At 39.3% G+C, this 13,732-nt stretch overlaps 1 protein-coding gene across 1 annotated transcript; it reads right to left on the reverse strand.

The window, feature by feature from the left end:
- Positions 1-3,224: 3,224 nt before the first annotated feature.
- On the reverse strand, positions 3,225-11,884 carry LOC110013339 (protein NLRC3-like). Its single transcript, XM_078936020.1, has 12 exons — positions 11,787-11,884; positions 11,655-11,689; positions 11,415-11,575; positions 9,986-10,102; positions 8,767-8,883; positions 7,425-7,471; positions 5,515-7,306; positions 5,116-5,169; positions 4,741-4,905; positions 4,063-4,236; positions 3,786-3,959; positions 3,225-3,240 (listed from the first exon to the last, which is right to left on the reverse strand). The coding sequence occupies exons 3-12, from the start codon at positions 11,546-11,548 to the stop codon at positions 3,225-3,227; spliced, it is 2,790 nt and encodes a 929-aa protein (XP_078792146.1). The 5' UTR covers positions 11,549-11,575; positions 11,655-11,689; positions 11,787-11,884.
- Between the last annotated feature and the right edge of the window lie 1,848 nt (positions 11,885-13,732).

Genomic DNA, 13,732 nt, shown 5'->3' on the forward strand with positions numbered 1-13,732 from the left:
GGAGAGCAGCCTCCCCGCCGTGCCTGGAGGGCTCAACGCGGGGCCCCGCCCCAGAAGAGCGGCCACAGCCCCAGACGAGCACCCCACCACCACCCAGGAGTTCTGGGCATCCCCCCACCCCAACCCCAGGTACGAGCCAGGGCCCCCCAAGGGAGACCTGCAATTCAGGCAGCCACCCACCCGACCCACTGTTGGTCCGTGAAGGACCAAGGCAGAGGCCAGCCATCCTCACCCAGGAGGAGGACCCCCAGGGGAAGAGGCGGTCCACAAGAAGTGTTGTAAAGATCTCTATAATGCTCTAAGTACACTAAGACTTAATCCAGTCTTTGGTCAGGTCCAATTTAACTGTAGCAGGGATTTAACTTAAAATACACATTTATTGCATGGACTCATAGTAATTGACACATTGAAAATATCAGAACCCTGCTTAGAGTCTAAAGTAAATTTCTCAGCTGTGAGGTGTGGTCTTCTCTTTATGGGAGTAAATATCAACACAATCCAGCTCTGTTGTTAGACAGGACAAGTTGAAAAGAAGAGAACAGAACGGTTTTACAAGTGGAAGAAATACAACTAAAGTTTCTCCTCAAATTTCTTTTTTTGTTCTATTTTATTTTCCTAAAAATGTGATTAAAATGTTGTTAAGACGGTAAAACAGGAAAACTGAACACATTTTGTCTGGTTGATCTTCCATCTTTGAACTACTTTGTTCTTCTCACATTTTTCCATGTCACATGACTGAAAACACTTAATTATTACAAAGATACACAACAGAAAACTCTTCCAGCAGATCCACAGACAAATAAAATCTACAACAAAAAGGTGTTTCTTTTAATGAATCTATAGCATTGTATTTATCAGAGGAAACACTGGAAAGTTTTGTCCTGGTTGATGCTGTGGGACTTGGTCAGGTTTTCTCCCAGTTAAAGCCAACTACCTGCCTTTTAGACCCAATCCCCACATCGTTGTTGAAAACATTTTATGACTTCTTTGAGTCTGAGCTTTTAAATATAGTAAACTACTCTCTTCAGACAGGTGTCTTCCCTGCTGCCTTTAAAACGGCAGTGGTGAGGCCTCTTCTGAAGAAGAGTAATTTAGATCCAAACAATTATAACAATTATCGTCCAGTATCCAACTTGCCATTTTTAAGTAAAATGATTGAAAAAAATTGTTTTAATCCAATTTAATGAGTTTTTAAATAGAAATAACATATTTGAAAAATATCAATCTGGTTTTAGGACAAACCACAGCACAGAGACGGCCCTTGTTAAAATAGTAAATGATATTAGATGTAACCTGGATTGTCAGAAACTCTCAGTTCTGGTACTACTGGATCTCAGTGCTGCTTTCGACACTGTAGATCACAGTATTTTACTCAACAGACTGAGAGGTTTGGGCATCTCTGGTACCGTACTAAAGTACTTTTATTCATATCTCACAGATCGAAGTTTTTACATAAGTATGGATACTTGCTCCTCAAGGGTCTTCGACATCAACTGTGGGGTCCCCCAAGGTTCAATTTTAGGTCCACTACTTTTTAATCTATATATGCTGCCACTGGGGGACGTCATCAGGAGGCATGGCGTTTGTTTCCACAGCTATGCTGATGACACTCAACTCTACATCGCTGTGTCTCCTGATGATGAAGAGTCGGTCAACACACTCTTAAAATGCATTTTAGACATTGAATCATGGATGTCAGAGAACTTCCTACAGCTAAACCAGGACAAAACAGAGGTTTTAGTGATCGGTTCTGAAGACAAGAGAGAGATAGTTTTATCTAAACTAAAGAATTACAAAACTTCTCAGTGTGTGAGAAACCTGGGTGTCATTTTTGACTCTGAGATGAATTTTATCCCACAAATTAAAAATATCACAAAAACAGGATTTTATCATCTAAAAAATATAGCCAGAGTCCGCCCGTTTCTCTCTCTTGCCAGTACAGAGGTGCTAATGCATGCTTTTATTACCAGCAGATTAGATTATTGTAATGCCCTGCTCTCTGGTCTCCCCAGAACAAGAATAGCAAATCTTCAATTGCTGCAAAATTCAGCAGCACGCGTTCTGACGAGGACCAGGGGGCGGGAACACATTACACCAGTTTTAAGATCGCTGCATTGGCTCCCTGTGCAATTCAGGATTGATTTTAAAGTTCTTTAATTGGTTTACAAATGTTTTTATGGTCTCGGGCCTTCATATTTATCTGACATGATTTTAAAGTATGAGCCCTCGCGGACCCTGAGGTCCTCTGATACAGGCCTTTTGGTTATCCCAAAAGTTAGAACAAAGACATACGGCGAGGCCTCATTACGTTTTTACGGACCTCGCCTGTGGAACAGCCTCCCAGAGAGCCTCAGGGCCGCAGAGACTGTTCATGTTTTTAAAGGAAGGCTCAAAACCTACCTTTTTAATTTAGCTTTTAGTTGAATTTTAGGATTTTAAATTTTTTATATTTTTTTTATTTATTTATTTATTATTATTTTTAAAATATTTTAATTATTTATTTATTTAATTTTCTTTTAACTATTTTTATATGTGTATGTAAATACATTTATTTATTTATTTATTCTATTAATTTTTAAGTCGCTCTTGCTATTTCATATGCCTATTAAGGTTTATGTAATTATTTGTTTTTTGTCCATCTTTTATATATATTTTAATTTTATTCCTTTTACATTTTATTACACTCCAGTGTTTTCCTCTGAGGGATCCTCCACATCAGTGACTGACCCTTCTCAGTGAGCGGGGACGCTGCAGTGGGATCTCCTGGGTCTGACTCTTTTGATCGGATCTGGGGGGTTCTGTGGTAGTGTTCTCCGTGAACTTGGGTTGGGGGGTCGCTGGTGTGGACATGTCCCCAAAATATCGTTTCCCCACGTCAGGACAAAGCCTGGTCTCTACATTATATCATTTTATCACTTTTTTATTTATTTATTCATTTATGTATTTATTTATTGATGTGTGTGTGTGGGAGTGTGTGTGTGTGTGTTTTTGTGGAGGAGGGGGGGGGAGTGCTCGGTTTGTCTTGTCATCTTGTTTTTAAATTTTATTGTTTTTTATGCACAGCACTTTGAGTGACTAATGTTGTTGAAAAAGTGCTATATAAATAAAGTTTGATTTGATTTGATTTGAATAACAAATGTTCTGACCTAAGAGTCTGCAGTCTGCAGTCTGGACTCTCCAGAAAACCACACAGAAGACGAAGTCCTGAATCACGCAGACAGTTCTCACTCAGGTCCAGTTCTGTCAGATGAGACGGGTTGGATTTCAGAGCTGAGACCAGAACCTCACAGCTGATCTGTGACAAACTGCATTTCTTTAACCTGAATCCAGAAAAAATGATGAATCGGAAAAGTTTCCATTTTATGTGTTTAGTAACAATAAAAGTTGATTTCACAGAAAAGAGAAAAGAAACAATTTCAAACCAACATAAACTCTATGAATTCAGAAACACATCAGTTTTAGCTCATTCTCCAAAAAACCAACCAAGGAACTTTGCTTCAAAGACAGACTGCAAATCAGAGAACACCTTCATGTGAAGACACACCAACCCATTTCTATTCTATTGAATGTTAGTAGGTGTAGGAGAGTTAAAAATAAAGACTGATACATGAAGACAATTTCTCTAAACAAGAGATATAGAAAATTATCTTAGTCTATTTGTGTTGGTAGTTTTGGTATCTAAGCTATATATTATTTTTAAATATCTAGCTTTCTCAGTGAGTTAAACTTGATGTCTAAAAACTACATTTGAGTGATCTAAGCAGGAACTGAACATGAAGTCTGACCTCAGAGTGTTCAGTGTGCATTCTGGACTCTTCAGAAAACCACACAGATGAAGAACTCCTGAGTCCTGTAAGTTGTTCCCAGTCAGGTCCAGTTCTGTCACATGGGACGGGTTGGACTCAAACGCTAAGACAAGAAGGCCACAACTGACCTCTGACACTCTGCAGTACCTCAAACTGAAATGAAAAAAAAAAAAAAACTGAATTTAAAATACAAATGCAACCATCAAGATGGTACAAGTGTGACAATGGAAGTGTGTTTTCCTAAAACATGTCTGACCTCAGAGTCTTCAGTCTGCATTCTGGACTCTCCAGGAAACCACACAGATGAAGAACTCCTGAATCCTGCAGGTTGTTTCCATCCAGGACCAGTTCTGTCAGATGAGACGGGTTGGACTTCAGCGCTGAGACCAGAACCTCACAGCTGATGTCTGACAAACAGCAGCTCCTCAACCTGAATCCAGAATGAAAAGTTCAGATGAGATCACAAGATGGTAAAGTTAATGTCTTTATTCTGCAGTTCTGTGTTGTTTGATTCTTTCTTTCTAGAACATTTGAAATGTGAAGAAATGTATTCAGTAAAGAAAACTTCAGCACAGATATCTGCTAGAAAAGAAACAATAATGTTCTTTACATTCTAGTTTCAAAAGAGTTCAAAACAGAGAAAAACTATTAGTTACCAGAACCATAAATAATTGTCACTGTTGTTAATGACAGCTCATATGAGGAAGAGCTAGAAGTTAAGAATAAACAACAGGTAGGATTTAATTTGACAAACCATGAGGTAAAATTAAACTACATCATTGGAGATAAACAAACCACCTTCTGCTGTTTTAACCTCCACATCTACCTAAAGCAACAACTTCCAAATGGTTAAAAAAGGCTCAAGACACTTTTTCAGTTTAACTGGATTCAAAAGTTTGGGATGACTGCGATTAAGACTATCAAATGTACTGACCTCAGAGTCTCCAGTTTGCAGTTCTGACTCTTCAGACCAGCACAGAGAGTCTTCACTGCTGAATCCTGCAAGATGGTTCCACTCAGGTCCAGTTCTGTCAGATGGGACGGGTTTGATTTCAAGGCAATGGCCACGGCTTCACAGTCAGTCTCTGAGAGTTCATAGCTGTGATCACAAACGGAGATAAATGCCTCAGATTTAGTTGGCTTCATCATCGTCATGAAAAAGTCTACATGTCCTGTTTGTTATTTTGTCATAAAATCTTGGAACTAGAAGTAGATAAATTATGTATATCTGCATTTGAATAACAGGAAATCATTGGTTGGTTGTTTTGAATGTTTTTGTCATGTGAAATGAAAACGGTTTCCTCCTTACCAACTGGACTCATGATTTGACTCGTCTCCAGAAGGTTTTGACACAAACCCCATCCTGAAAAAGATAAAGGACTCTCATTAAAATATGATATTAAAGAGACATAGAGAAACATGTTTTAAAATTAGTATCAAAGAAAGTAATAAAGAAAGCATGAGAACATGTAATTTTCCTTCTTATAGCTTAAGTCAGATGCTTTTCTGGTCATCTCCAAGGCTTTTTCTGTCCTGTCTACCCTTCTGAAGCCTGTGTCAGCATTTCCCATTTTTGACCATCCATTTTACTTTTACAGTCTGAAATCACAGTCAGCCTATTTAAATAATGCATTTAGTAATTTACGATTGCAAAAGTGTTGAAAGTGTTTTTGTTCCACTTTCTGAGGAGATCTATATTTTGACTAACCTAAACTTCTTGCAGTTCCTCACAGCTGCAATCAGTCTCCATCGACCTTCTCTAGATGTTTTATACTCATCCAGGTACAACTCATCCAGAACCTCCTCTGACATCTGCAGCATGTAGGCCAAAGCTGAGCAATGGATCTCTGAAAGTTCCTTCTCTGATCTGTTCTCTGACTTCAGGAACTCTTGGATCTCCTGATGAACTGAGAGGTCCTTCATCTCCATCAGACAGTGGAAGATGTTGATGCTTCTGTCAGGAGACATGTCATTGGTCTTCATTTCCTTCAGGTTGTTGATGATTCTCTGGATAATTTCTGGACTGTTCTCTGTCTGACCCAGCAGACTTCCCAAGAGTCTCTGGTTGGACTCCACAGAGAGACCATGAAGAAAACGAACAAACAGATCCAGGTGACCAGTTTGACTCTGCAGGGATTTCTTCATGATCCTGCTAAGAAACTCGTCTAGAGTAGAGATGTTTGTTTGATTCTTCAGGAGATTCTCCACCACCTCTGTCTTCTTGTTGTTGTAACAGTGGATCATGTAAACTGCAGCCAGAAACTCCTGAACACTCAGATGGACAAAGCAGTAGACTGTTTTCTGGAAGATCTGACACTCTCTTCTGAAGATCTCAGTACAAACTCCAGAGTACAAAGAAGCCTCTGTGACATCCAGACCACACTGCTCCAGGTCTTCTTGGTAGAACATGATGTTTCCTTTCTCCAGATGTTCAAATGCCAGCCTCCCCATCTTCAGAAGAACTTCCATGTCAGCCTCTGTCAGCTCCTGTGGATTCTCCTCATGTTCCTGCTGGTATTTGTTCTTCTTCCTCTTTGTCTGGACCATCAGGAAGTGGGAGTACATGTCAGTCATGGTGGTGGGAAGCTCTTTTCTTTTCTCTGTGGTCAGCATGTTCTCCAGAACCACAGCTGTGATCCAGCAGAAAACTGGAACTCCACACATGATGAAGAGACTCTTGGAGGCCTTGATGTGGGAGATGATTCTGCTGGACAGATCTTCATCACTGAATCTCTTCCTGAAGCACTCCTCCTTCTGGGAGTCAGTGAAGCCTCGTACTTCTGTTACCCTGGAGACACATGAAGGAGGGATCTGATTGGCTGCTGCAGGTCTGGAAGTGATCCAGACCAGAGCTGAGGGCAGCAGACGTCCCTGGATGAGGTTTGTCAGAAGAACATTGATTGATGACTTCTGAGTGACATCAGACACCACCTGACTGTTGTTGAAGTCCAGAGAAAGTCTGCTTTCATCCAGACCATCAAAGATGAAGAGAAGTTTCCAGACAGACAGCTGCTCTGCTGGGATCTTCTGGAAGGTTGGATGGAAACGTTGGATGAGAGTGAGAAGACTGTGCTGCTCATCTCTGATCAAGTTCATCTCCCTGAATGACAGAGGAACCACAGCACTGATGTCTTGGTTCTCCAAGCCCTCGGCCCAGTCCAGAGTGAACTTCTGCACTAAGAAGGTTTTTCCAATTCCAGCGATGCCGCTTGTCAGAACCACTCTGATGGATCCATGTTGTTCAGGGAAGGGTTTAAAGATGTTCTGGCATTTAATTGGAATATTATGGAGGGAGTTTTTCCTAGAGATTGTCTCCAGTTGCCAGACCTCATGTTGGGTATGGACTTCTTCTCTCAGTCCTTCTGTGATGTAGAGCTCAGTGTAGATCTTTTTGAGGGGAGGTCCTCTCTGTGTTTCATCACTTCTTTCGGTCACATGTTCACATCTGCTCTTCAAACTGATCTGATGTTCATCTATAGGTTTCTGAGGAACAACATCTGCTAAGATACAACAAACAGTGAAAACAGAAAGACATCTCTTTTATATCTGTTTAAGACAACACCAACTGAAGTCTACTTTTAAAAAATAGTCCATTATCATGCAGATGTTTAGTCTTACTTTGGACGGTTCTGTTCTGACTGACGGTCTGCAGTTCAGCTCTGCTTCTGGATATTTCGGTCCAACAAAAATGGATACAAATATAAGTAATATAAATAAAGTTTAGCCTAAATTACAAAAAGGGGTTTATTCAATTATGCACCTCATGTGTCAGAGGATTCATAACCTCCTGTTGTAACAGTAAAATATGTCCAACACAAGAAGCCTTCAGCTCTTATCTGTTTACTCAGCTGTAGGAACTAAATCTTCAATAAAAGAAAAATTAATTGCACTTTAAATTGTCTTGGGTTTTTGGTACCAAATTCAGTGGAAAATGCATTTTGCAATTTAAAAGTCGATGTTGAATTTGGTCATGTATTACCCCGGCTATTCCCAACAGTACCTGGGACAGGCTCCCCTTCAACCCAACCCAAGCTTCGAAAGAGAAACAGCAAGTTAAGAAAATGGATGCCATATTGGATTTGTATTCTACCTGCTCGAGTCACGGAAAACGTCACTAGCCCAAAGTTGAGTCCCTAAATATTTTAACGCGATAAGTTAAAGTTCAAATGAACTCTGGATATGGGGTTTCTGACGCCAAAATTGCGCCGTGCCACTCAAACCGTGCTGCTGCTGCTGCTGCTACTGAAGCCGCACCCTCCTGACCACGAAAAATATTTCTTACAACAGGATAAATTCTACAGCAGAATTGTTTGGAGCAGAGAAGAGGAAACTTCTTCCGTCTCTGTGTTAGGATTTACACTCTGTCCTTAAGATTACCAGAAGGAAGTAAAGGCAGGATTTATTTTGGCAGGTTTTGGGCCCCATCCTGGTTCAAGTCTGGGAAATTCCAACTCAGTTTCAATTTTGGGTGAGATGAGGCATGATACCATACAAATGAAAATGGAGGGGTGAGGGTGTTTTTTAATATCTATTGAATTTTGACACAAAAACACTGACAAACATAGTGAAATAGATTTAAATTACTTGGAAGTGAATTCAAAACAAACAAGGAATTGAAATCTCAGTTTTCACAATGAAATTGCACGATTCATTTTACAAATGCATGACCACATTCAACATTGAATTTGAAAATTGCAAAAAGCTTTTTATATATATTGTGTTACCATAAAACAATGACGATTTAAAAATGCAATTAATTTTGCTTTGATTTAAAATTTTGTTTTTTAAATTGAAGTATTGCGTTGTAATTTTTAATACTGAATTCTGAATTGTTGCAAAAAGTATTTTCAAATCTCATGATCAAATTGCAAATTGAATTGTCAACTGAATATCGTGTATTACATTGAATTATGGGTAAAAAATAAAATTAAAATAAACTTCTATAGAAACTGTCTCTTACTTTGAGGTTGGAAGTCCAGGTTCAGTTCTGAAGTCTGGAGTCCATTGTTTGGATCGGTCACTTTTCTCAGATCTGCAGCTGAAGGCTGAAGAATAGACTCTCTTGAGCTGCTGACCTCTGCAAACAAACAGATCATCAGACGTTTGTAGGACTACAGGGTTTAAATCAGCTGATGACTAGGGATTCTGCAGGGTCAAATTCACTGAGATGCCAAATGAAGAAGCACAAAATTGCATCCATATGAAAGTATATTGCACATGCTGTTTAAGTGGATCTGTGGTTAATTTTCAAAGACTGATTGCGGGGGGGGGGGCTGCACAGCAGTGTACTGCAGTGGTTTAGATTCTCACTTCACAGTGAGAATGCCCTAATTGAAATCTTGGCCGGATCTTTCTGTGTAGAGTATCCTTGTTCTTTCCATGCATGCTTAGATTTTCTCCAGAAAGTTTCCTCCCACAGTCCAAAATATGCTTCATAGAAGGGCTGCACAATATGAGGAAAACTTGTAATGTGTGATATTAGTGATCAATATTGCGATGATGATATAGCTTACGATACATAAACAAATATAAAAAAAAAAAAAAAAAATAATAATTTCCATTTCACTGCAACTGTTAAAATAAGAGTCAAAATACCTTAAGATATACTCCAAATAACCCTCGTCTACATAGTAGGCAAGCATCCAACATAAAAGAGCTACATCCAATCGATCAACAACGTGAAGGGTTCCATCCGATTAGTCCAATGCATATATGGATTTATTTGATTCCTTTAATACTTCAAACAGCCATAAGATTGTTTAGGGAAAATTTATGGCTCACCATTTATCGCGGTTTTCGTTGTCTTTTGCGATATGCATATTGGACACCCTGATATTGCGATGTTACATTTTCATATATTATGCAGGCCTACTTAATAGGTTAAATAGTGACTCTAAATTGTCCCTAGGTGTGGATGTGAGCGTGTGGTTGTACCCCGCCTAAGCCCACTAGTAGTTCGGATAGGCTTTAGCAACCTTGTGACCTCAAAAGGGATTCAATTGAAGGTTTGAATTGAAAAGTATTGCGTTGTAATTTTTAATACTGAATTCTGAATTGTTGCAAAAAGTATTTTCAAATCTCATGATCAAATTGGGAATTGAATTGTCAAGTGAAATTTGTGTATTACATTGAATTACGGGTAAAAAAAAAAACCAAATTCCATAAAAACTGTCTTTTACTTTGAAGCTGAAGGTCCAGGTTCAGTTCTGTAGTCTGGAGTCCATTGTTTGGATCGATCACTTTTCTCAGAACTGCAGCTGAAGGCTGAAATATAGACTCTCTTGAGCTGCTGACCTCTGCAAACACAACAAGATCATTACAAGTTTATAGGAGTTTAAAAGAATACAAAGAAGCTCCAATAGAAGATAAAGTCTTTCTGCAGAAATATGCGGCGGCAGAACAAATGCTGCTCCACAGGTTTAACCGCTCTGCTGTGTTTACGGCATTGCCTGTGTAGAGGAACTGGAATGAGTAGCCCCTCCCCCCTTTGTGTTCCAAACAGGAAGTAGCTGCTGGCTCCAAGAAGTCAAAATCCCATAAACTTCTATAGAGAAATAAGCAGTTTGTATCTCAAGATACAAACTTACCTTATAGGCCTCAATAAAAGCATGTGGAGCATGCTAGCCCCCACTCCGAATTTTTGATTGACAGTGTGTGGGAGTGGACGTCACACCCACTCTGTCCAGTTCTCTCATACAATTAGTGGTTTAAAGTATTAATTCCTGCAGTCAGGCAGGGTTTCTTTGAAACAAAACCATAAAAATAATCGAGGCATTAAAAAAACGGAAACTGTCTCTTCCTTTGAGGTTAAAAAAACCATGTTGGGTTCTGAGATTTAGACATTTATCTTTGCATTTTAAGTTTGCATTTATGTTGTTATAGTTTTAGGTTTCTATGTGAGTAATTGTATTGGACTTTGGTCAACAACAGTCTTTATCAGTTTACATTTGAGAGTAAATGTGATACAGACACTAATAATAATAATAATAATAATAATAATAATAATAATAATAATAATAATAATAATAATAATAATAATAATAATAATAGTAATAATAGTAGTAATACAATTTGACCAAATCGGATAAAAACATTCCAAAGCTCAAGATAATAAGGGGAGCAGTGGGTCAGGCGTTTGAGCAGGTTGTCCAATGATCTGAGGATCAGCAGTTTAATCCCCCCTCCCCCCAGCCAACCGTCATTGTGTCCTTGGGCAAGACACCCTCCCTGCTTACAGTGTGACTCCACTGGTGTGTGTATGAATGATCCCGGTGATGATAGGTACATACTGGCTGGTAGTTACCATCACCATGTATGAATATGGACACATTGTAAGTGCTTTGAGCATCTGGAAAAGCGCAGAGAAATCCAACCCATCATTATTATTATTAATAATAATTCTGATCATAACTGTTGATGGGATTTCTCTGTCAATTTATTTACAGACATCAACTTTAGGTTTCATGCTGCTTTAAATATGTAAACATGTTCCACCGGTTCAACTGCTCTTCCAAGTTTACTGCATCTACTAAAACACCAGAAAACAGATCTTTGCTGTCAGAGCTTCTTTCAAACAAAACAGACAAAAACTCCAAAACTGTCTCTTACTTTGATTCTGAAGGTCCAGGTTCAGTTCTAAAGTCCAGATGTTTGTCTTTGGGTTTGTCACTCTTCATAGACACACAGCTGGGTGCTGAAGACTGATCTTTGTCCTCGTCTTCCTCTGAGCAGCTCATCTTCATCAGTCAGAGTTGAACCAGCAGCTTTGACTGTGAGTTCAAACAGGAGATTCATTAAAAAACATGTCGGTTCAAGAACCAGAACCAGATCAGGAAGTCCAACACTCACAGGGAGAATCCGGGCTGTGATGGATCAGTCAGCAGCTGGAAAATGGACACAAACATGTTAGTTTGAGGATCTACAGAAAGAAAACTTCACCTCTTTCAGTCTAAAAGAAGAAGAAAGATGGACTGACATTACCAGATCGGATCCTCTTTTGCATGACAGAATTCAAATCACACCTGTTTTTACTGTAACCTGAAACAGCTCATCAGTTTGGACGTCACACCCACAGTTCCTTCCTGCTTTTACAAGAAGTCACATGACTTTGTTCTGATGTGGGCGTGACCCAGGTAACCGGATCTCACCTGAAATAAACTTGGAGCTGAAGGTTAAATCAACAGTTCATGAAGTCTATAACGCAGAGTTTCTGCTCTCTGCCATGAAAACATTTCTGTAGTTTTTTAATCTAAAGATGTTTGTTTGTTCAGAGATCTTTGTTGTTTTAAACAACCTTCAGTTTTTCCTTATTACATCGTTTTCATCCATGCTTTTGTTTCTGTCCTCACCACATGAATACAGTGTTAGACCCTACAGCATTTTGCATTCTAAGTGTTTTTGGTTTCATTTTCATGCAAAAGTGGATGTACAGCACTTTACTGAGTTGTGTTAATGTATTTGTATTAAAAAGGTGAGTTATAGGAGTTAGTTAATCCCTGAAATGAAATTTGGAAAAAAATGTGAGCTCTTAGCAGCATCAGTGTTTGCAGACTGACAAAAACAGAGCATGGATAAATTAATCCCTGAATTATTAAATAAATATTGTGGATTATTGTTTAATACTTAGTCTGGTTTAACAGAAGCACATTAAATTTAGTCAAAAAGAATTCACAGTTTTTTGCAAAAAAAATAAATTCTGGCATTTTTCAAGAGCTTACACAAACATTTATTCACCATTGTCATTCATTTTTAATTGAGGTTAAACGTATGAAGATAATAATGTGTCTAAATGGACGAGCTTGTAGATTTGATGTGAGAACTTGTAACATAGAATGTGAAAACTTGCACACCAAAAATCTGCATATGTGTGTAAAAATCTTCTGCTGTTACCTGACAAATTCCCATTAGCATGTGTTTTTCTGTACATATTGTTCATTTTCATGTTCATTTTTTTTTGTTAAGAGTTGTAAATACAGTATTTCTTTTTCTATTCTATTTTATTTTTATTTTATTTAACTTCTTCACTCCGAGGCTGCTGCAATTTCATTGTATCCCCATGTACAATGACAATAAACGATTCTGATTCTGATTCGTTTAGAGTTACAACTTTAAATTTGTGACTACAACTGCTCAAATGTGCTTCTGCGTGAATCTGCTGGTGCAAATCACAAGTGCGCTACAACTGCGCTCTGAATTCTGACATAGTTTTGCGAGAAACTATGGCGTCTCAAAGCTGCCATAAAGTGAAAGGGCGTTAAGACAACTGAGCGGGGTATTCAGGATCTGAGTCAGGAACCTTACATCCACACAGGCCTGCAATCCTAACTGAGCGGGGATCTTGCGCGGTCTCTTCTCCTTTGCGCGCTCACCTGGATTTGCGTGCAGTGTTAAGGGGGCGTTTTTGTTACTTGGGGGGGCCGTAACTTCTCTGGTTGATCTGATTGGCTGTAATAAGCAATTCAAATCCAAAGAGGCAGCGGGCAGTGTTGCCAGATTGGGCGGTTTTCCGCCCAATTGGGCGGTTTTTGTTCTAAATTTGCGGATAAAAGTGGCTTTGGGCGGGTGTGCATAATTTGGGCGGTTTTAGGGTCTGTTCGGCGGGTTTTTCCCCATCATGAATATATAATAGCGGACTACTTTAGGCTGGGTGGCTGTTGATGTCTTATGTTCTGAAGCTCTGTGAACGCACCAGGTGGAGACGCTTAATGGGTTCTGTCATCTAACCTGTTGTTGGGGGTTTGCCGCCCCGCCCCTCCTCTTACAAGTTGCGTTCTTTAAAGCTGACACCGCAGTCGCGTGTGGGCGGACCTACGAGCTAACGTTATGGTCTGAACGCTGCATGTCTGTGTTTATCAGTGCATGGTAGACACGGAGAATGTGGAGAGATCAGGTTTATTATTTTGGAGATTTCTACTTGGTAATCATGT

This window comes from Oryzias latipes, chromosome 18 (genome assembly GCF_053564925.1).
Source record: "Oryzias latipes strain Hd-rR chromosome 18, Olatipes_Hd-rR_3.1".
Classification (NCBI taxonomy): domain Eukaryota; kingdom Metazoa; phylum Chordata; class Actinopteri; order Beloniformes; family Adrianichthyidae; genus Oryzias; species Oryzias latipes.

What these genes read in the sequence shown, in the direction of transcription:
- LOC110013339 (XM_078936020.1), bottom strand. Translation starts at nt 11,548, where the DNA reads ATGAAGATGAGCTGCTCAGAGGAAGACGAGGACAAAGATCAGTCTTCA. An exon ending in CCTGGACTTCCAACCTCAAA is followed by an intron (nt 7,472 to 8,766) that starts GTAAGAGACAGT and finishes CGAAATATCCAG; the next exon opens with AAGCAGAGCTGAACTGCAGA. An exon ending in TGCAGACTGAAGACTCTGAG is followed by an intron (nt 3,960 to 4,062) that starts GTCAGACATGTT and finishes TTTTCATTTCAG; the next exon opens with TTTGAGGTACTGCAGAGTGT.